Source organism: Aythya ferina (assembly GCF_964211825.1).
Source record: "Aythya ferina genome assembly, chromosome: 7".
Lineage (NCBI taxonomy): Eukaryota > Metazoa > Chordata > Aves > Anseriformes > Anatidae > Aythya > Aythya ferina.
Window position 1 is genome coordinate 7,651,009 of NC_140302.1, and position 13,703 is coordinate 7,664,711.

The 13,703-nt window shown below is 41.9% G+C and overlaps 2 protein-coding genes across 27 annotated transcripts in view; one reads left to right on the top strand and one right to left on the bottom strand.

Annotated features, from left to right (window-relative positions):
- Positions 1–13,703, top strand: part of LOC311439477 (uncharacterized protein) — a 127,114-nt gene that overhangs the window by 111,902 nt on the left and 1,509 nt on the right. For 19 of the 21 annotated variants that reach the window (XR_014694732.1, XM_084525211.1, XM_084525205.1 and 16 more), the window contains one exon: positions 10,646–10,877. The exons of the other annotated variants lie outside the window; for them this stretch is intronic. Coding sequence is in view for 18 of the 19 variants with exons in the window: in XM_084525211.1 (XP_084381337.1) it covers positions 10,646–10,876 (231 nt within the window). In the remaining variant the exon portion in view is untranslated. The remainder of the gene's footprint in view (positions 1–10,645; positions 10,878–13,703) is intronic. 21 annotated transcript variants of the gene reach the window in all.
- The window catches only part of PRKG1 (protein kinase cGMP-dependent 1), a 466,559-nt gene continuing 453,214 nt past the window's right edge, over positions 359–13,703 (bottom strand). For all 6 annotated transcript variants that reach the window (XM_084525160.1, XM_084525159.1, XM_084525163.1 and 3 more), the window contains 5 exons: positions 11,375–11,538; positions 10,097–10,219; positions 9,936–9,998; positions 8,833–8,899; positions 359–4,536 (listed from right to left, as the gene is read on the bottom strand). In XM_084525160.1, coding sequence (XP_084381286.1) covers positions 4,438–4,536; positions 8,833–8,899; positions 9,936–9,998; positions 10,097–10,219; positions 11,375–11,538 — 516 coding nt within the window. In that variant the 3' untranslated portion in view covers positions 359–4,437. The remainder of the gene's footprint in view (positions 4,537–8,832; positions 8,900–9,935; positions 9,999–10,096; positions 10,220–11,374; positions 11,539–13,703) is intronic.

The window sequence follows — 13,703 nt, forward strand, 5'->3', positions numbered from 1 at the left end:
CTCGCACCCACCCGTCGAGGCGCCCCGCACCGCCGCGCCCCCTGGCGGCGCCTCCAGCGCTTCTGCGTGGAGGTCGGGGTTAATTGGAGAGGCTTTAATTGGCTTGTCGGATCGGGCCGGTACCTGCCTTAGGTACGGCCCCAAAGCCCCAGCACAAGCGTATGTTCCCCCCCCCCCGCCCCGCCCCCATTTGCCGTCGCATCTCGGCTCGGCTCCTCGGCAGAACACCCGGAGGGGGATACGAGGTCGTGCAACGTTTTGTTTGGCTCTCCCCTCCTGCGTGTCACCGTAAAACTAAGCAAAAAGTCCGACTGAGCAGGAGAACTCTCCCAGCTGAAGAAAGAGAGCAACGCGCTGCTCAAAAGTAATTATTTTTATTTCAACTCTATAAAGTATACAACAGGCACTCGGCAATTACAGCTGCAGGGAAAATACAGAGCAAAACAAAAGCAGTTAAGTTCATGAAAAAAAGTTCTTAAATCTACCTCAAAAGAGTGCAACTGGTCGACGACCATCGGATGACAGACAATTTTCTGATGAACAAGAAAACTCTTTTATGTAGAATCCATTGTAAGAAGAAAACCAGAGAAATCAGATTACAAAAAATAAAGGACCAGTGTAAAAACAGCATAAATCGGACTCAGGATGACAGGCAACTCCACACAAAATTTCCCTTTTGCCCGTAGAGCCTGAGGCTGGCTGAGTCCCAGTGTGATGCCCGGCAGCTTGGAGAAATGGCATTGCTCCCAGGCTGGCTGTGGGGCAGCGCTGGGGCCTTGCCTCCACGATGGGCTGCATGGGGGGCTGGTGGAAAGCACGGATGCTGCTTGGTCGAGGGGCTCAAACGAGCTACTGTGGCGTTTCTTGGGGGGTACCCGGTCTTGCCTCAGAGACGCGAGTAGCACACAATGGCAATTCACCTTTAGCTGGTCATCGCTTTTCAGGGCAGAACATTTGTTGTGGTTTTTATAAAATACGGTACGTTGGAGCCGGACTGCACTATGGGCTGAATCTGCACAGCTTAGCGAAACAGGAATACCTGTATACAGACTGATAGGATGTCATATATTAATTTGACCCGCACATACATTTATACATTTCACAGAAATGACTCTGTATCTCATTAACAGATACACAGCTCTGGTACATTTAACAGAAATAAGAGAACGACTTCATCATTTCTGTAATTCATCAATATTATATAATAAAAGCTTATAAATTGTTAGCAGAAAGAACTGTAAAAAGCAGCAAGCTAAGAAAGGACAACATTTTGAGGTGTGTTTGTCTTTGTCATGCAGCATAACACCAAATTTGTATTTTTTATAGGATGCCATGGATTTAAGGCACTTGCAACAATGCCAGATAGCTAGTCATGTTCTAAACCTATGGGACAGATGAGTAACAGTACAGTCGACATAAAGTTTAATAATACTGACAATTATGACATTAATTCAAGTCTACTTCAATCTAAAAACATTACATTACAAATAAGAAAATGAAGTAATAATGCCATGGAACTCTAAATAAAAAGATATATGTGTACCACAAAATATCAACACGAAAATACCTATTTACATAAATATTTGCTTGTGGTCCTGTTGTTAAATAAGAGTTTGCTATGGATAATGCAGCACTGTAAGAAGCTACAGATCTTCTGTACCTTATGACACCAATCCTAATATGCTTGTTTTAAATACGGCAGCTGATTTCCCCTTGCATAAATACACCGTTGTCCCATATATTAAAAAAGGAGACAAAGAAAAGACAGTAAGTGGAAACGCAGAGGCAATCAGTTGTTGTGAATATATATATATATATATTATGCAACTCAAATATATTACTTATAAATGAAGGCGTCTATAATATACATATGCTAAGTATGTCATTTAAAAGATGCTTAGTAAAAGTGATGGAAGTCGAGTGAGGTGTTTGATACCAAAACAAATTTATATTCAGTACAGTGCATGCCACATGATGCAGGTCTTGCGGTGCATGGCACAAGGAAAAACGGATAGGAAGAAAGGAAATAACTCATCAGCCCATTTTAAAACATTCTTCCCATAACATTTCTGGGTTGCCCCCAAGGGGTCGTGATGCTCCTGGCAACCCTTTGCTCGACAGACAGCTGAATCTCGCTACTCACTGTGACTGTATTGAGACAAACTCCTCTGTATGTACTTCTGTAGAAAGCCAACAAATGCAATGAGTTTTGTCCTCCATAGTAGCCACAGCATTGAGTGAAAAAATGGGGGGACGTGAATAACAAGCTCAGCTTTCATGCAGCAGGCACGTGACTGCCTGTTTGCTCAGATGACTGGTGACTGTTTTAGCCCTAGTGTTCAGCGTTTGCTTTCAGTCCTTTGGATTGAAAACTAAGTATTTGTTCTACACGAGTGATTCCTGGTAGGCGTAATTACTGTCTTTTCCCTACCATTTTCAAGGCAAACAAATTTTGATATGATGCTGTATGGGACAGATGAGCACCGGAAAAAATAACCTGATGTTATTGTGCGGATGACGTTGCCTCGCCCTTCTGCATAACTATGGAGAAAATTCAGCAGAATGGACTGGGTTTGAAGGGGTCTGTCGTGACCAAGCTCTTTAGGTTGCTGTCAAGCAGCAGACATTGTAGATGCTGTCAAGGAAGTGGAGGAAACATCTTTTTCATATGTTCTATTAAGACTATGGAAGTCACTTCCATTAGGAACACAGAAAAGATTTAGCATTGGAGAAATAATTTTTTACCATTAAAACGTATGTTTTCTGCACACTATGCAAAAATGGCCAGCAAAAGTTGATCTTTTGACTTCCAGGATATGTAACCGCTCTTGACAACTCTGAGATGAAATGGGGCAGCATTTGCTACTTTGGGAGCAGGGTCTGTTAGAAAGCTGATGTTTCTTGTTGGTACAATGGGATAAACTTTTAGACCCGTGTACAATGCAACGAGTAGGCATACAGGACAGTATTGCCTTCTTACATCCGTATAAACCAGAAGAGACTTCACTAGAGCAAAGGAAAAGCAGTGGAAGTCAGGGGAAGGAAAGCATACATGCACCAACATCCTTCTCCCTGGCTTATTTTTCACACAAACTGATCCAGCTCTGGCCATCCCCGTGCCTTAAATGTGGTCACTGGGGTCTTAGTACAGTGATGATAAGGTAGATCGGTAACTTTTACAAAACAAACCCACATGAAATATCAGATTTCCACTAAATTCCACTGACTTTTCTGTGGAGCTCCTTCTGATTTAGTTTGGTGAGACGTTAGGATTACATTTTTATGGGCAATACTAAAAACAGAGCCAGCAAACTGTCCCTCCACCACATTTTATATTGTTTTAATTAGCTTTGTAATAAACATGGAAGAGATGCAGACATGGAGACGTAAACTCATCTGTTCTAAGAGCATGATGGAGAACGATGCCTCTTGCTACATATTTCTGAAATGGTGGTTGACTGAATAGGTATATTCACAGATGAAGGATGTACGTAGCACCTATAAAGTACATTACAGGTCTTATATTTTCCCTTTGGGTTCTAAAAAGGTAAAAGTGAAGCTTAGTTTTATGCCTAATAGCTAATCAATAACCAGTTAATAGCTAACCAAAAGACCAGTTGGCTGCTGTTGCTTTATTATAGGACCATTATATTATTATTTTATAGGTAAAATGGGTAATTTTATGATTTCTTTCCATGCATTTATGTTTTTGTACCAAAGGAAAGGAAAAAATGCAAATGTCATGTTACGTTATGTTCTCAGCTGTACGAGAGAAGCGACCCATATCTGCCTTAACAGGATCTAGAGCAGTTGTGCTTTTGTTTTACCAGATTAAATAAAAATTCTCCGAAAGATAGAGGAAAAGTAACATTCATTCTTGTCATGAACACTGCTTGGAAAGAAAACGGACAAATTTTACCACTGCTTTGACATGAACTCTTTGACCAGTACCGTTGCTGTCCTCCTTTGTTCCTACACTGGCCAACAGCCGAAGACCTACCTAGTTTGGAGTGTGGGAGAAGCCCAAATCCTGTACCCTATTTACCTACAGCACTTAATAAATTGCTTTTGATCCTACTGATAAAGCCAGTACCTTGCAGCTAGAATGAAGTGTGTCTTACACTATGTATCTTTCGACTTTTGTAATTAGAGCGTAGCAAGATCATTGCAGTGATAGAAAACATGTTTCTTTACTGGTGAAAGGCTTTGCATCAGGACCACCATGTCAACTGCTATATTAAGTTTGAACATAAAACATGAAGAGCACTATTGTCATCTAAGCAATAAGTCCTAATGCCACTGTAGTTACTGTAGCAGCATCAATCAAGGCATCATGGTGACCCCGAGCACGAATCCTCCCCAGTTCTTTCAGTTTCGCTGGCAGCCATGTCCCAGGAAGCTGTCTTCAGCAAGGCAAAAGCAGGTAAGAGAAATACATTAAAAATCTATGTCCCATCCTGAGTTGTCGTCAGGGGGTGGTTCGTCATTGTCCTCAGGGAAGCTGTCAAAATTGCTTGTGTCTGTTGGAGATGCAACCTGTGGAAAGGACAGAGTGACAAGATGGGGACCATCATCAGAGCTGGTTTTTGGACCTCTACAGACCTCTTGACCTCACAGTGATGATCATGCCAAAGCATTCAGTGGTTCTTTTTATTTACTCTAGTCCCAAGGATACAGCTAAGCAAGGATAAGCAAGGTGTGGCAGTAGAGAAGTTTTGCATTCAACAACTTTTTGCTGAATCCCAGGAGGACTTTCCACAAAATCCCCACTGGTTTCCTACTGTCTCTAATGACCCAGGCCTTCTAGGGCTCTGCCTCAAGGGGAATTTTTCCACCCATTGGAATAAAGTTGGCAGAAAAGACGTGAAAAAGCCCCTGTGTTCCAGGAGCACCTTTCTTCCCCAAAGCCCAAGATTTCCAATTTGTGGCTTCAGGATCCTGAATCTGAGGTTGTCAGCTGGGCCTCCGGTGCCTTCTAGCTTCCTGACAAGTATTCCTCTGCCTATAGAGCCAACCAGACAAACTAATATTCCTAGGATGTTTCTGAATTTCCAATTATCAATTTTGACACAAATGACTTTGTTCTAAGCTACAGTGCAACCAACCATGACCACTAGAACAAGGAAGCAGAGAGCCTGAGTTTCAGATAAGGTTTATGAAGGCCAAGCAGAATTACTTTCTAGGAAATAATGTCATTTAAAATCTACTGTAGCTAGATGGTTTCTATTTTTATTTTTTGCTTCATGAAGATAATCGAAACTTTATTATAATGAGACCCTGACACATCCAATGCAATTGAAATAAATGAAACAATACAAAAAGAGACCAGAAGTTCCTTACTGGCCAAAATAATCAGGGTCAGACTGAAGGAGTATGTTGAGCTGTAAAGTAGCCAGTGCAGACTGGAGAGGACAGCACTTGCTGTAGCAGTGCCGTGTAGGAAATGCTTGCCATATTTTTTTCCCAACCTACAGTCCAGGAGACATATTTGATGCTGGATAACTGCTCAGCTGCATCAGAATTTACCTGTGGAAGATAATGTCAAACTCCTTGCATACTCAACTCACTGTGAAAAAAAACACCACTGTATACTGGATTTGGTATTTATTTATTTATTTATTTATTTTTAGTTATCTGGGTCTGCTTACTTTGTTGAGTTGGAGAACCTTCATCTTTAGGGTCCTCATCCTTGGTGGGCTCTGAGTTTGCTTTCCTTCATGGCCCTTGTGCTGGACCCTGTCTCTCTTTTTCTCTCAGCCCACCCCTATGCGAGTTTTCTCTTTGGGAGAAGAACTGAGGGATGTATGCACAAGATAACAGCTACCAAAGCAGAAGAGATGCAGCTGGTGTGGCCATTCACAACTTACGCGCACAACCTGTAGCTTCTTGCAAAAACCCCTCAGCAGTGATGCAGTGTGCATAAGTGGACTGCATGGGGTGAAAGCATCTGTGGAGCTCCCCTGGGTTCCTCTGCAGATGTCTACACTAAGAGCATCTGGCAGAGCTGGCACAGTCATTTGAACTAGGTGAAACTTTATGGGAAGTAAGTCCTGTTTTGGGAGATGGGGTCTATTTTGCCTTCATCTGACAAAATAAAAAAGGCAGAGTATATCCAAGACAATTATAGAGTGTTTCTGTTTTTTTTTTTTTTTTTTCTTTTTCTTTTTCTTAGAATAAATATGATCTAGAGAGAAAGGCTGTGTGAGTTGTCACTCTGCTAACTGACATTATGTGTTGCTAATGCTGTTGGGCATGACTCTCCACAGCTCTGTGTCACCCGTATGTGGCCTGTGGTCCTTCATGATCAGAGAAATGGGAACAAAAGTCTTTCTCAATGCCCTCTCCAGCCAAGAAGGGATACTCCAGATATATCTCTTGTCCATCCTAGAGGGTAAAGTGCAAACATTGGTATCATCTGCCCGGTCACTTGCCAGCATTAAGAGCTTGTGATGAATTATGGTGAAGAGATCTGCATGTCTTTCTCAAAAACAAGAGCCATGATGCAAGACAGCAAATCTTTGGAAGAGTCAAGAAGTAGGAGTAGCTTTTCAGGTCAGCTTCCATCACAGATTTTTAATTTGTGGTATCAAAGCTCAGCTGCTCCTCGAAGCAACATTCTAGCAGCAGATTTATCCTAAAATCCTGTGGAGTGAGGGCTAAGGAGTAGGTTTTGATTGTCTCAGTGGTAGTACACAACTGCTAATGAGAGTTAAAGAAACTGTGAAAGGCCTATTTCTGAAAACAAAACAAAAGCTAGTCTCTATGTTTAGCCCTTCTGGCTCCTTTCCAGCTAGGGAGGAGAGGTGCAATGAGTGAAGGAAAAACTCTACACAGTTTTGGTCACTTTGCAGATATGGCCATTACTGAGAGTTGGGTCTTCTGCCAAAGCAACTGAGCTCCTTGAGGAAAACAAGACTGAGCAGGACAGACAGCTTCGGGGTTGAAAAACTGTCAGTGAGGTTCGCTGGGTAATGGAGGCACATTTTATAGAGGATATCAAGAGTATGTCCAGAAAAAATATTCGTCCTAAGAACTCTAGGAAAGAAGAGTTGTGTTGCTTTGGGAATGGGGCAGTGTATGGCTGTCAGCATTGATAAGTTGCCCTGGAAGAATGGTTGAGTCTTCTGAAGAGGGAAGGATGCTCCTGTCTTATTTTGGACAGCCCTGACGCTGGTGTACTGGCCAAAAGGATGGTGGTGTGCTGGCAGCAGATCACTTTTGGGACCATTGCAGACATGTCCCTGGTAGACATGCACCAGACCTAGGAATATACATACCAATGATGCCAAGAAAAACCCTTTCCTGATACCGTGTTGGACCTATGTGAAAAAGCTGAAGAAGTGTGACTTGTGCAAAACAGGCTAGAGAATGGCCTCTGGGCAATGCCAAAAAGAGTAGAGACAATTTCTGGTGGTGGAGCAATGTCATGGGAGAAATTCATGCCCGTAGAGAGTAGATATTATTGAAGTCACTGCTGTGGGTTGTTCTATTTGAGGGTTAGACATGCAGGGCTGATACATATATTAGGTAAAAGCAGTGTTTCAAATGCTCTTGCTAACTAAAAAATCCACTAAAAAAAATAGAAAAAAATATTTGGGCATTTTCATCTACATTGGCGTTCTGCACAGAGCACAGGCAAACCAGGAATTGAAACTGGACATAAAGGAGTAAACTTGATTTCACTGACTTGAAATATGGTGAACAAGTTAACAGTTATTGAAAAGTTAATAGCCATTAAAATCAGTTTAACAGAAAAAAATAAAAAAAAATAAAAAAATAAACAACCACAATTTTGATTTATAAAATATTTACAAGCTGTTTGGTGATCCTGCTTTAGGCAAACATTTACAAAGTCCTGATTTCTCCTGCTGCCTGTCACTGACTTCTGTAGTCCATAGGGCAAAAGGGGTACACAAAACCTCCTTGTTCTTTCATAGCTATTAAGAAAGCTTTGGGATGGCAAATTCAGCCCCGGAGCTGTGCCTGCTGTTGCTGCAAGAGGTACAGGACCACGGACAGACTGAGCAAAGGGGTGCAATTAAATACAATTGCTAATGTCATTCTCTCACTGATCCATTGGGAGAGGCGTGGAGAGAAAGGGATTAAATTGAAACAAGGAGGGGAGGCTGCCGAACAGAAGGGGCCAAGGTAATTTCTATCAGCTAATCCTGTTTGGTTTCTCTTTGCAGCAGGCTTTGTGGGTAAAGGGCTCACAAAGACATCAAAGGAAGAGCTTTGCTGCAAAGGAAAATGAGTAGAGCTGTCCCTCCGAGTCTGCTCCCAGTTAAACATAAACTAGTCGGTAACAGGGCTTTTCATGTAGGACACGGATGCAGGAAAAAAGGGTAAAAAGCACAAAAGAAAAGACAGAAGGAAAGATTAATGCAAAAGAAAGGGAGATGGCATACAAATCCCACTTGCCCATCAAAAACAGGAATAAAGTAGAAAGAAAGAGGACACATCTGAAAAAAGGGGTGAAAGTAGCAGCTCTCTGCTGGAATGTGAAAAGTAAATGAGGAAAAAAATGCAGCAGGTGAAAAAGAGAAGAAAACATAATAGTGAGTGATTCTGCCCGGGCAGCTAAGAGCATTTCATCACAGTCATGCCCTAAATGACTTCCACTGGAAGAGAATGGCAGGAGACAAAGTATAGGTGAAAATGTCCCTAAATGGACTTTTTTATATAGGGTTTTGCTCAATTTTGTTCTCTGACCAGCATATTCAGATGAAATAAAGCACATGCTAACTATAGTGTATTAGTGCCTGAAACTCACAAAATTCGTGTTAAAGAGACAAATTGCTTGGGAAAGAGAAATGAAGTAGTAAAACTTACACTTGGTATTATAGGAGGTGTCAGTGTCCCTTTTCGTAACCCTTCCCAGTTAAAGCCTTCAAACCACCTAGAAAGGAGAGAATAATAAAGCATGTCAGGAAGTTAGACATATGGCTAAAATATCACATAATGAAATTTAAATTGCTTAAACAGTGGGTTTTAACTCCTGCAGAGATGTTCTTCAAATGGTCAGATTAGCCTTAGTTATTTTTCCTGTCATGTTTATATTCGCTTTCTCGGCTGAAAATGGATTCTGTGTTGCAACCCAGTGGTGATACCATGGCAAGTACAAATTACAAATGCTCAGAAGAAAACTGTTCCTCACTGAGGGTGTCCTGGCATTTGCTCTTTCCTTCCTATATAGCCAGTCTGTGCCATATGAGACCCCTAACGTCCTTTCTTTGTATGAGATTGGATGCTCCAGCCTGCACAGGGATGCTCTCTTCCTGGTTTGGGCACCTCAGGTTTTCTTGGGTTAAGGGTGAGCCCTGAGCTGAGCTCACCCTCAAAATGTCTATCCAATGCATTTGTATTGCTTTGGGGATGGGAGCAGAGTAGGACAAGCACAGATGGAAGAGGTAACCTGCCTCTGCAGTGGTCCCTAACTTGTTGTTTTTTTTTCCTTTCAAGAAGTGTAAAAACTCTTCATTAAATTTCTGTAGCAAAACAGAGCTTATGTAACATCACTTAAGAACTCTCTCCCATCAAACCAAAAGGTTTGATGAATTAACATTATGGGTAGAGAGAAAGTTTGCTGGGGACGGAGGGGAGAGAAATGGAGGAAAACCTTGGAAAATGATTCTGCAAACCAGAGAAATCCAAGCAGGCAGTGGCTTAGTTGGATTGTTTCCAAATGCTCTTCTGCATTCAAGTAATTAAAGTGTAATGGTCAACGTGCAATGTATTTTGGTCATAGGCAAGGCTAGAAACAATATCAAAACACAGGAAAAAAAACATCCAACGCAAACTCAATTACAATTTAAAGCATACTAGATGGGAAAGGCCAAAGGAGTTTGAGGAAAGTGAGTCTGGCAGAAAATTGAAGTGTTTGAAATGTATGTTTCTGTGGGTTCAAATGATGGATGGCTGGGGAATACACTTACTTGTGCTTTTGTATATCTTTCACTCCGTTTTTCAAGTTCCCTAATCTTTCTGATGGATTGTCCCTATAAAATGAATAACAATTTAGGTTACTTTCTTAATCCTTCTGAACAACTCATTTCTTTACAAATAAGAGAAAAGTGATTATATTTTATGCATTTACCTGCATAGTTTTTTAATTAAATTAGCAGCATTTTTGGCAATCTTCTTTGGAAATTCAATCATGTCAATTCCTCTTAATATGATATTATAGGTCTTCATGGGGTCTGGGCCTGAGAAAGGGGGACTTCAGAGAGGAGAGAAAAAAAATGTTAAAAGTTTGTCTTTAAAATAGCATTAAAGATTGATTAAAAAACAAACAAACAACAACAAAAAAAAAACAATAACCACAACAACCAAGAAAAACAGAGTACTCTACTGTGAAATGAGGAAAGGTAGGTGACAAATAGGAATGGTTTGCTTTGTATCATCTTAACCATTTCTCAGCCAAGGTGCTTTAATAGTGTCAGAATTTAAGTGATGCTGGCTGGAAGGAAGTACCAAAGAGTAAAGTAATGTTTTCTGGAGCAGCACATGACAAATCTCGTTTCCATGAAGACCCACGTCCCAGCAGCCTGGGGAACAAGGGTCCTAGATTTGCTCACTGGCTTATTCTCAATTTGATGTTGTGACCTGCTTTCAGTGGGGATTAATGCTTCCATTGGTTTAACAGAACAGGGACAAGTTCACTGAAGAACAGCAGTATGTGAACAAAGAGTCCCTAAAGGCAGATGCTACAATTTGCTTGCTTTGGGCTGAACAACGAGGCACGTGCTCCTGCAAGGTGGCAAGACGTGAGGTCCCAAACACAAAACAGGCTTCCACTGTCCTGGGTCCATCCCCAGAGCTGCTACACAGCTTAGATGATGGATCCTTTTCAAGCTCCTGTATCTTTGGTGGATGAGGTAAGGAAGTTCAAGAAATCCAAAACTGTCAAAATATGCAGTAATGTATGCATTCAACTTTTGCAACTAAACTAAATAAAGGAAAGGGTGGATATGGGGTCTCAAGCTCTCATAGTGTCAACTCTACCTCCTCCTTTTCAGATGTGCAGCATCCCACTACTGCACCTCCTTGGTTGAATTACAAACCCTTTCACTGACATGTTCAGCTCGTTCTCAGTTTACAGGAGCCTGGGGACAAAAATGAGGGTGGAGTTCTGATGACATGTCACAGCATTTCCTAAAAAGCCTGTTCATATCTTGCCGTTTGAGAGATCTTCATGGAAACTGTGATTTAAAATGGAAAACTAATTATTAGGTTCAGCAGCACAGTGTTGAGGCTTCACTGTGCCATTACAGCACATGCCTGCTCTGAATCTTTCCTGTCATCTAATCAGGGTGACAATGGCAGAAATATTTGGATCTTTTTTCAGCAGCTGCGCCAGCTCCGATGCCCATACCTGCCAGTCAGGAGTTCATACATTAGGATTCCCAGTGACCAGTAGTCTGCTGAAATGTCGTGACCTTTGTTCAGGATGATCTCAGGGGCTACGTACTCTGGAGTTCCACAAAAAGTCCATGTTTTCTTTCCAAATCCTATTTTCTTTGCGAAGCCAAAATCAACCTGTAAAAGGAGAAGAATAGCATCAGGGCAGAGCAAGAGAGGGAATTTCAGCCATGCACTCATTCCTCTTGAAGTGAAGCAATGCAGAAAGAAGATTTCCTTACGGGAATATTATTGCAACTAAAACATCATGGGTTGTTCAAGAACCAGACAACTGCAGCGATCTTGTTGCTGATTTACCCGTCATAATACAAAAAGAAGATTCTTGTGAGAGAAGAATAAATGCCAACACCGAACATTTCTTGGAACATGTAACTTCACATCATTGCAGATCAAGTTGTTTTGTTGTTGTTGTTAAAGTCCCAGCTTTTACCTGAGCAAGAGCTATTCAGGCTAAATACAGACCATGGCAGCATCTGCTGAGAAGTTCAGATTTCTATTCCAATCCAAAGAGCTTTGTAGTAACAATTTATTTGAAAATGATGCAACATGCTGGTGGGATCACTAGCCTCAATGTACCCTTATACCCTTATACCCTGCGGCACACCAGAGCATGCTACAGGCAGTTGTGGAAAATGACACTACACAGGGAACCAAAGCTGTTCTTTGGGGCCTGAGCAGAGCTCAGGTTAGTAGGTTTAGTGTATTTTTAGCTCTGCCCTCCCCTGCCTTGGTGCTGTATTTGCCCAGAGGTGTGGTCTGCAGCACACTCTGCTGTCCCTTGATAGCTGTGAAATGCTCCTATGCCTTCCTGCACTAGTCAGGGACAACACATCAGTATTGTCATCCTGAATGATCACAAACCCACAAGAAGGATCAGTCACGCTGTGGGATCTGGGATACTTCCTGTGCTACCATAGATGGATCCAAGGAGATCAAAATGCCTAAGGAGCTAGGGGCTGGTGATGGGAACAGCAGACCCTGGTCCAGATCCTACTCGGGTGGAGAGAAGGACAGTCTGACATCTAATCCACCTCCATCATCTGACACCTTGCTGGAACCCTCAGCTTCAGTGAAATGCTGTAGAGGATTTATTCTTCTGTTATTCGTTAAACTTAGTATTATGGTGATACATGATGGCTGCTGCAAGGCTGTAAAGGCCCATGATAGTGATGGTCTGACTTACCACTCCCAAAGACTGACATCTTCTCCCTGACTGACTGACTCCCAGGTTTCCCTTCTCAAAGGCAGGGAAGAGTCCCACATCCAGTTAGAGATGTTGCCCCATTGTGAGCCTCATGAATGGAATGAGCCCCTCTTGGACACAACTCTTTTAGGGTTGTGTCGTCCCATCCTTCACTGGTGGTTTCCCAGGTGCCAAGATCCTCATTAGTTAGAAAGAGGGGTTCCCCAAAAGGGGTGGGACAGCACCTCCTGCCAAGGACAGTCTTTCTTTTCTTCTCCCCTCTCCATAGGTTCACAGAGACTTTTTCAGCCTTCAGACTTTCTGAGTGTACTTTATTTGCAGCACTGCAAATAAATCTACACTGATTATTGATGCAAAAAAAAACAATATACATGAACAGTTCAATACAGTGGAATCCATCAGCGACACTTTAATGTGAGGAGTGGAGATCTAACACAGGTGCTCCCATCCTGGTTTGAGGAGGTGGATGTTGTAGAAGTACAGCGCTGAGAAGTACCACGACACTCTGGGAAGAGCAGGTTCAGGGAGAGCCTTCAAGAGTCACTTTAGAGGAGCTGGCACATATCAGTCAGGTTTGTCATCAGTGCTAAAGTGCAAGTGGCCTTAAACGTGTCTGTGTCTACCCAGAACAGCAGTACACAGGACATGGATACAATTTGATTATGCACATTTTGCCTGATAGATACTGAAAAGAATGCAAAGCTGAAGGACAAAGAGCATGCAGGGACTCCTACAGAAATGGTGCTAATGATGCAATATGTGCGTTGCTCCAATGAACAAATGTAACCTCTTCCATGAAAAGTTATAGCCTGCAGACATTATAATGCTATCAAAAGTAAAGACAAACCAAATTTCAATCCCCTTTCTAAAGCAAGAAGCTGAGTCAGCTACAGTTCAGCAACAGTCTGATGATCCAGAGCAATTAAAAATAATAATCTTGTGCCATGACAAGGTCATGGTTAACATTTCCATTAAGAATAATGTGGTTTTTTTTTGCTTATACAAAGGAACTTATTCAGAAACAATAGTCTGCAAAAAAATGCCACCTGACACCTATAAAGCTCACAATGTAAGTCCT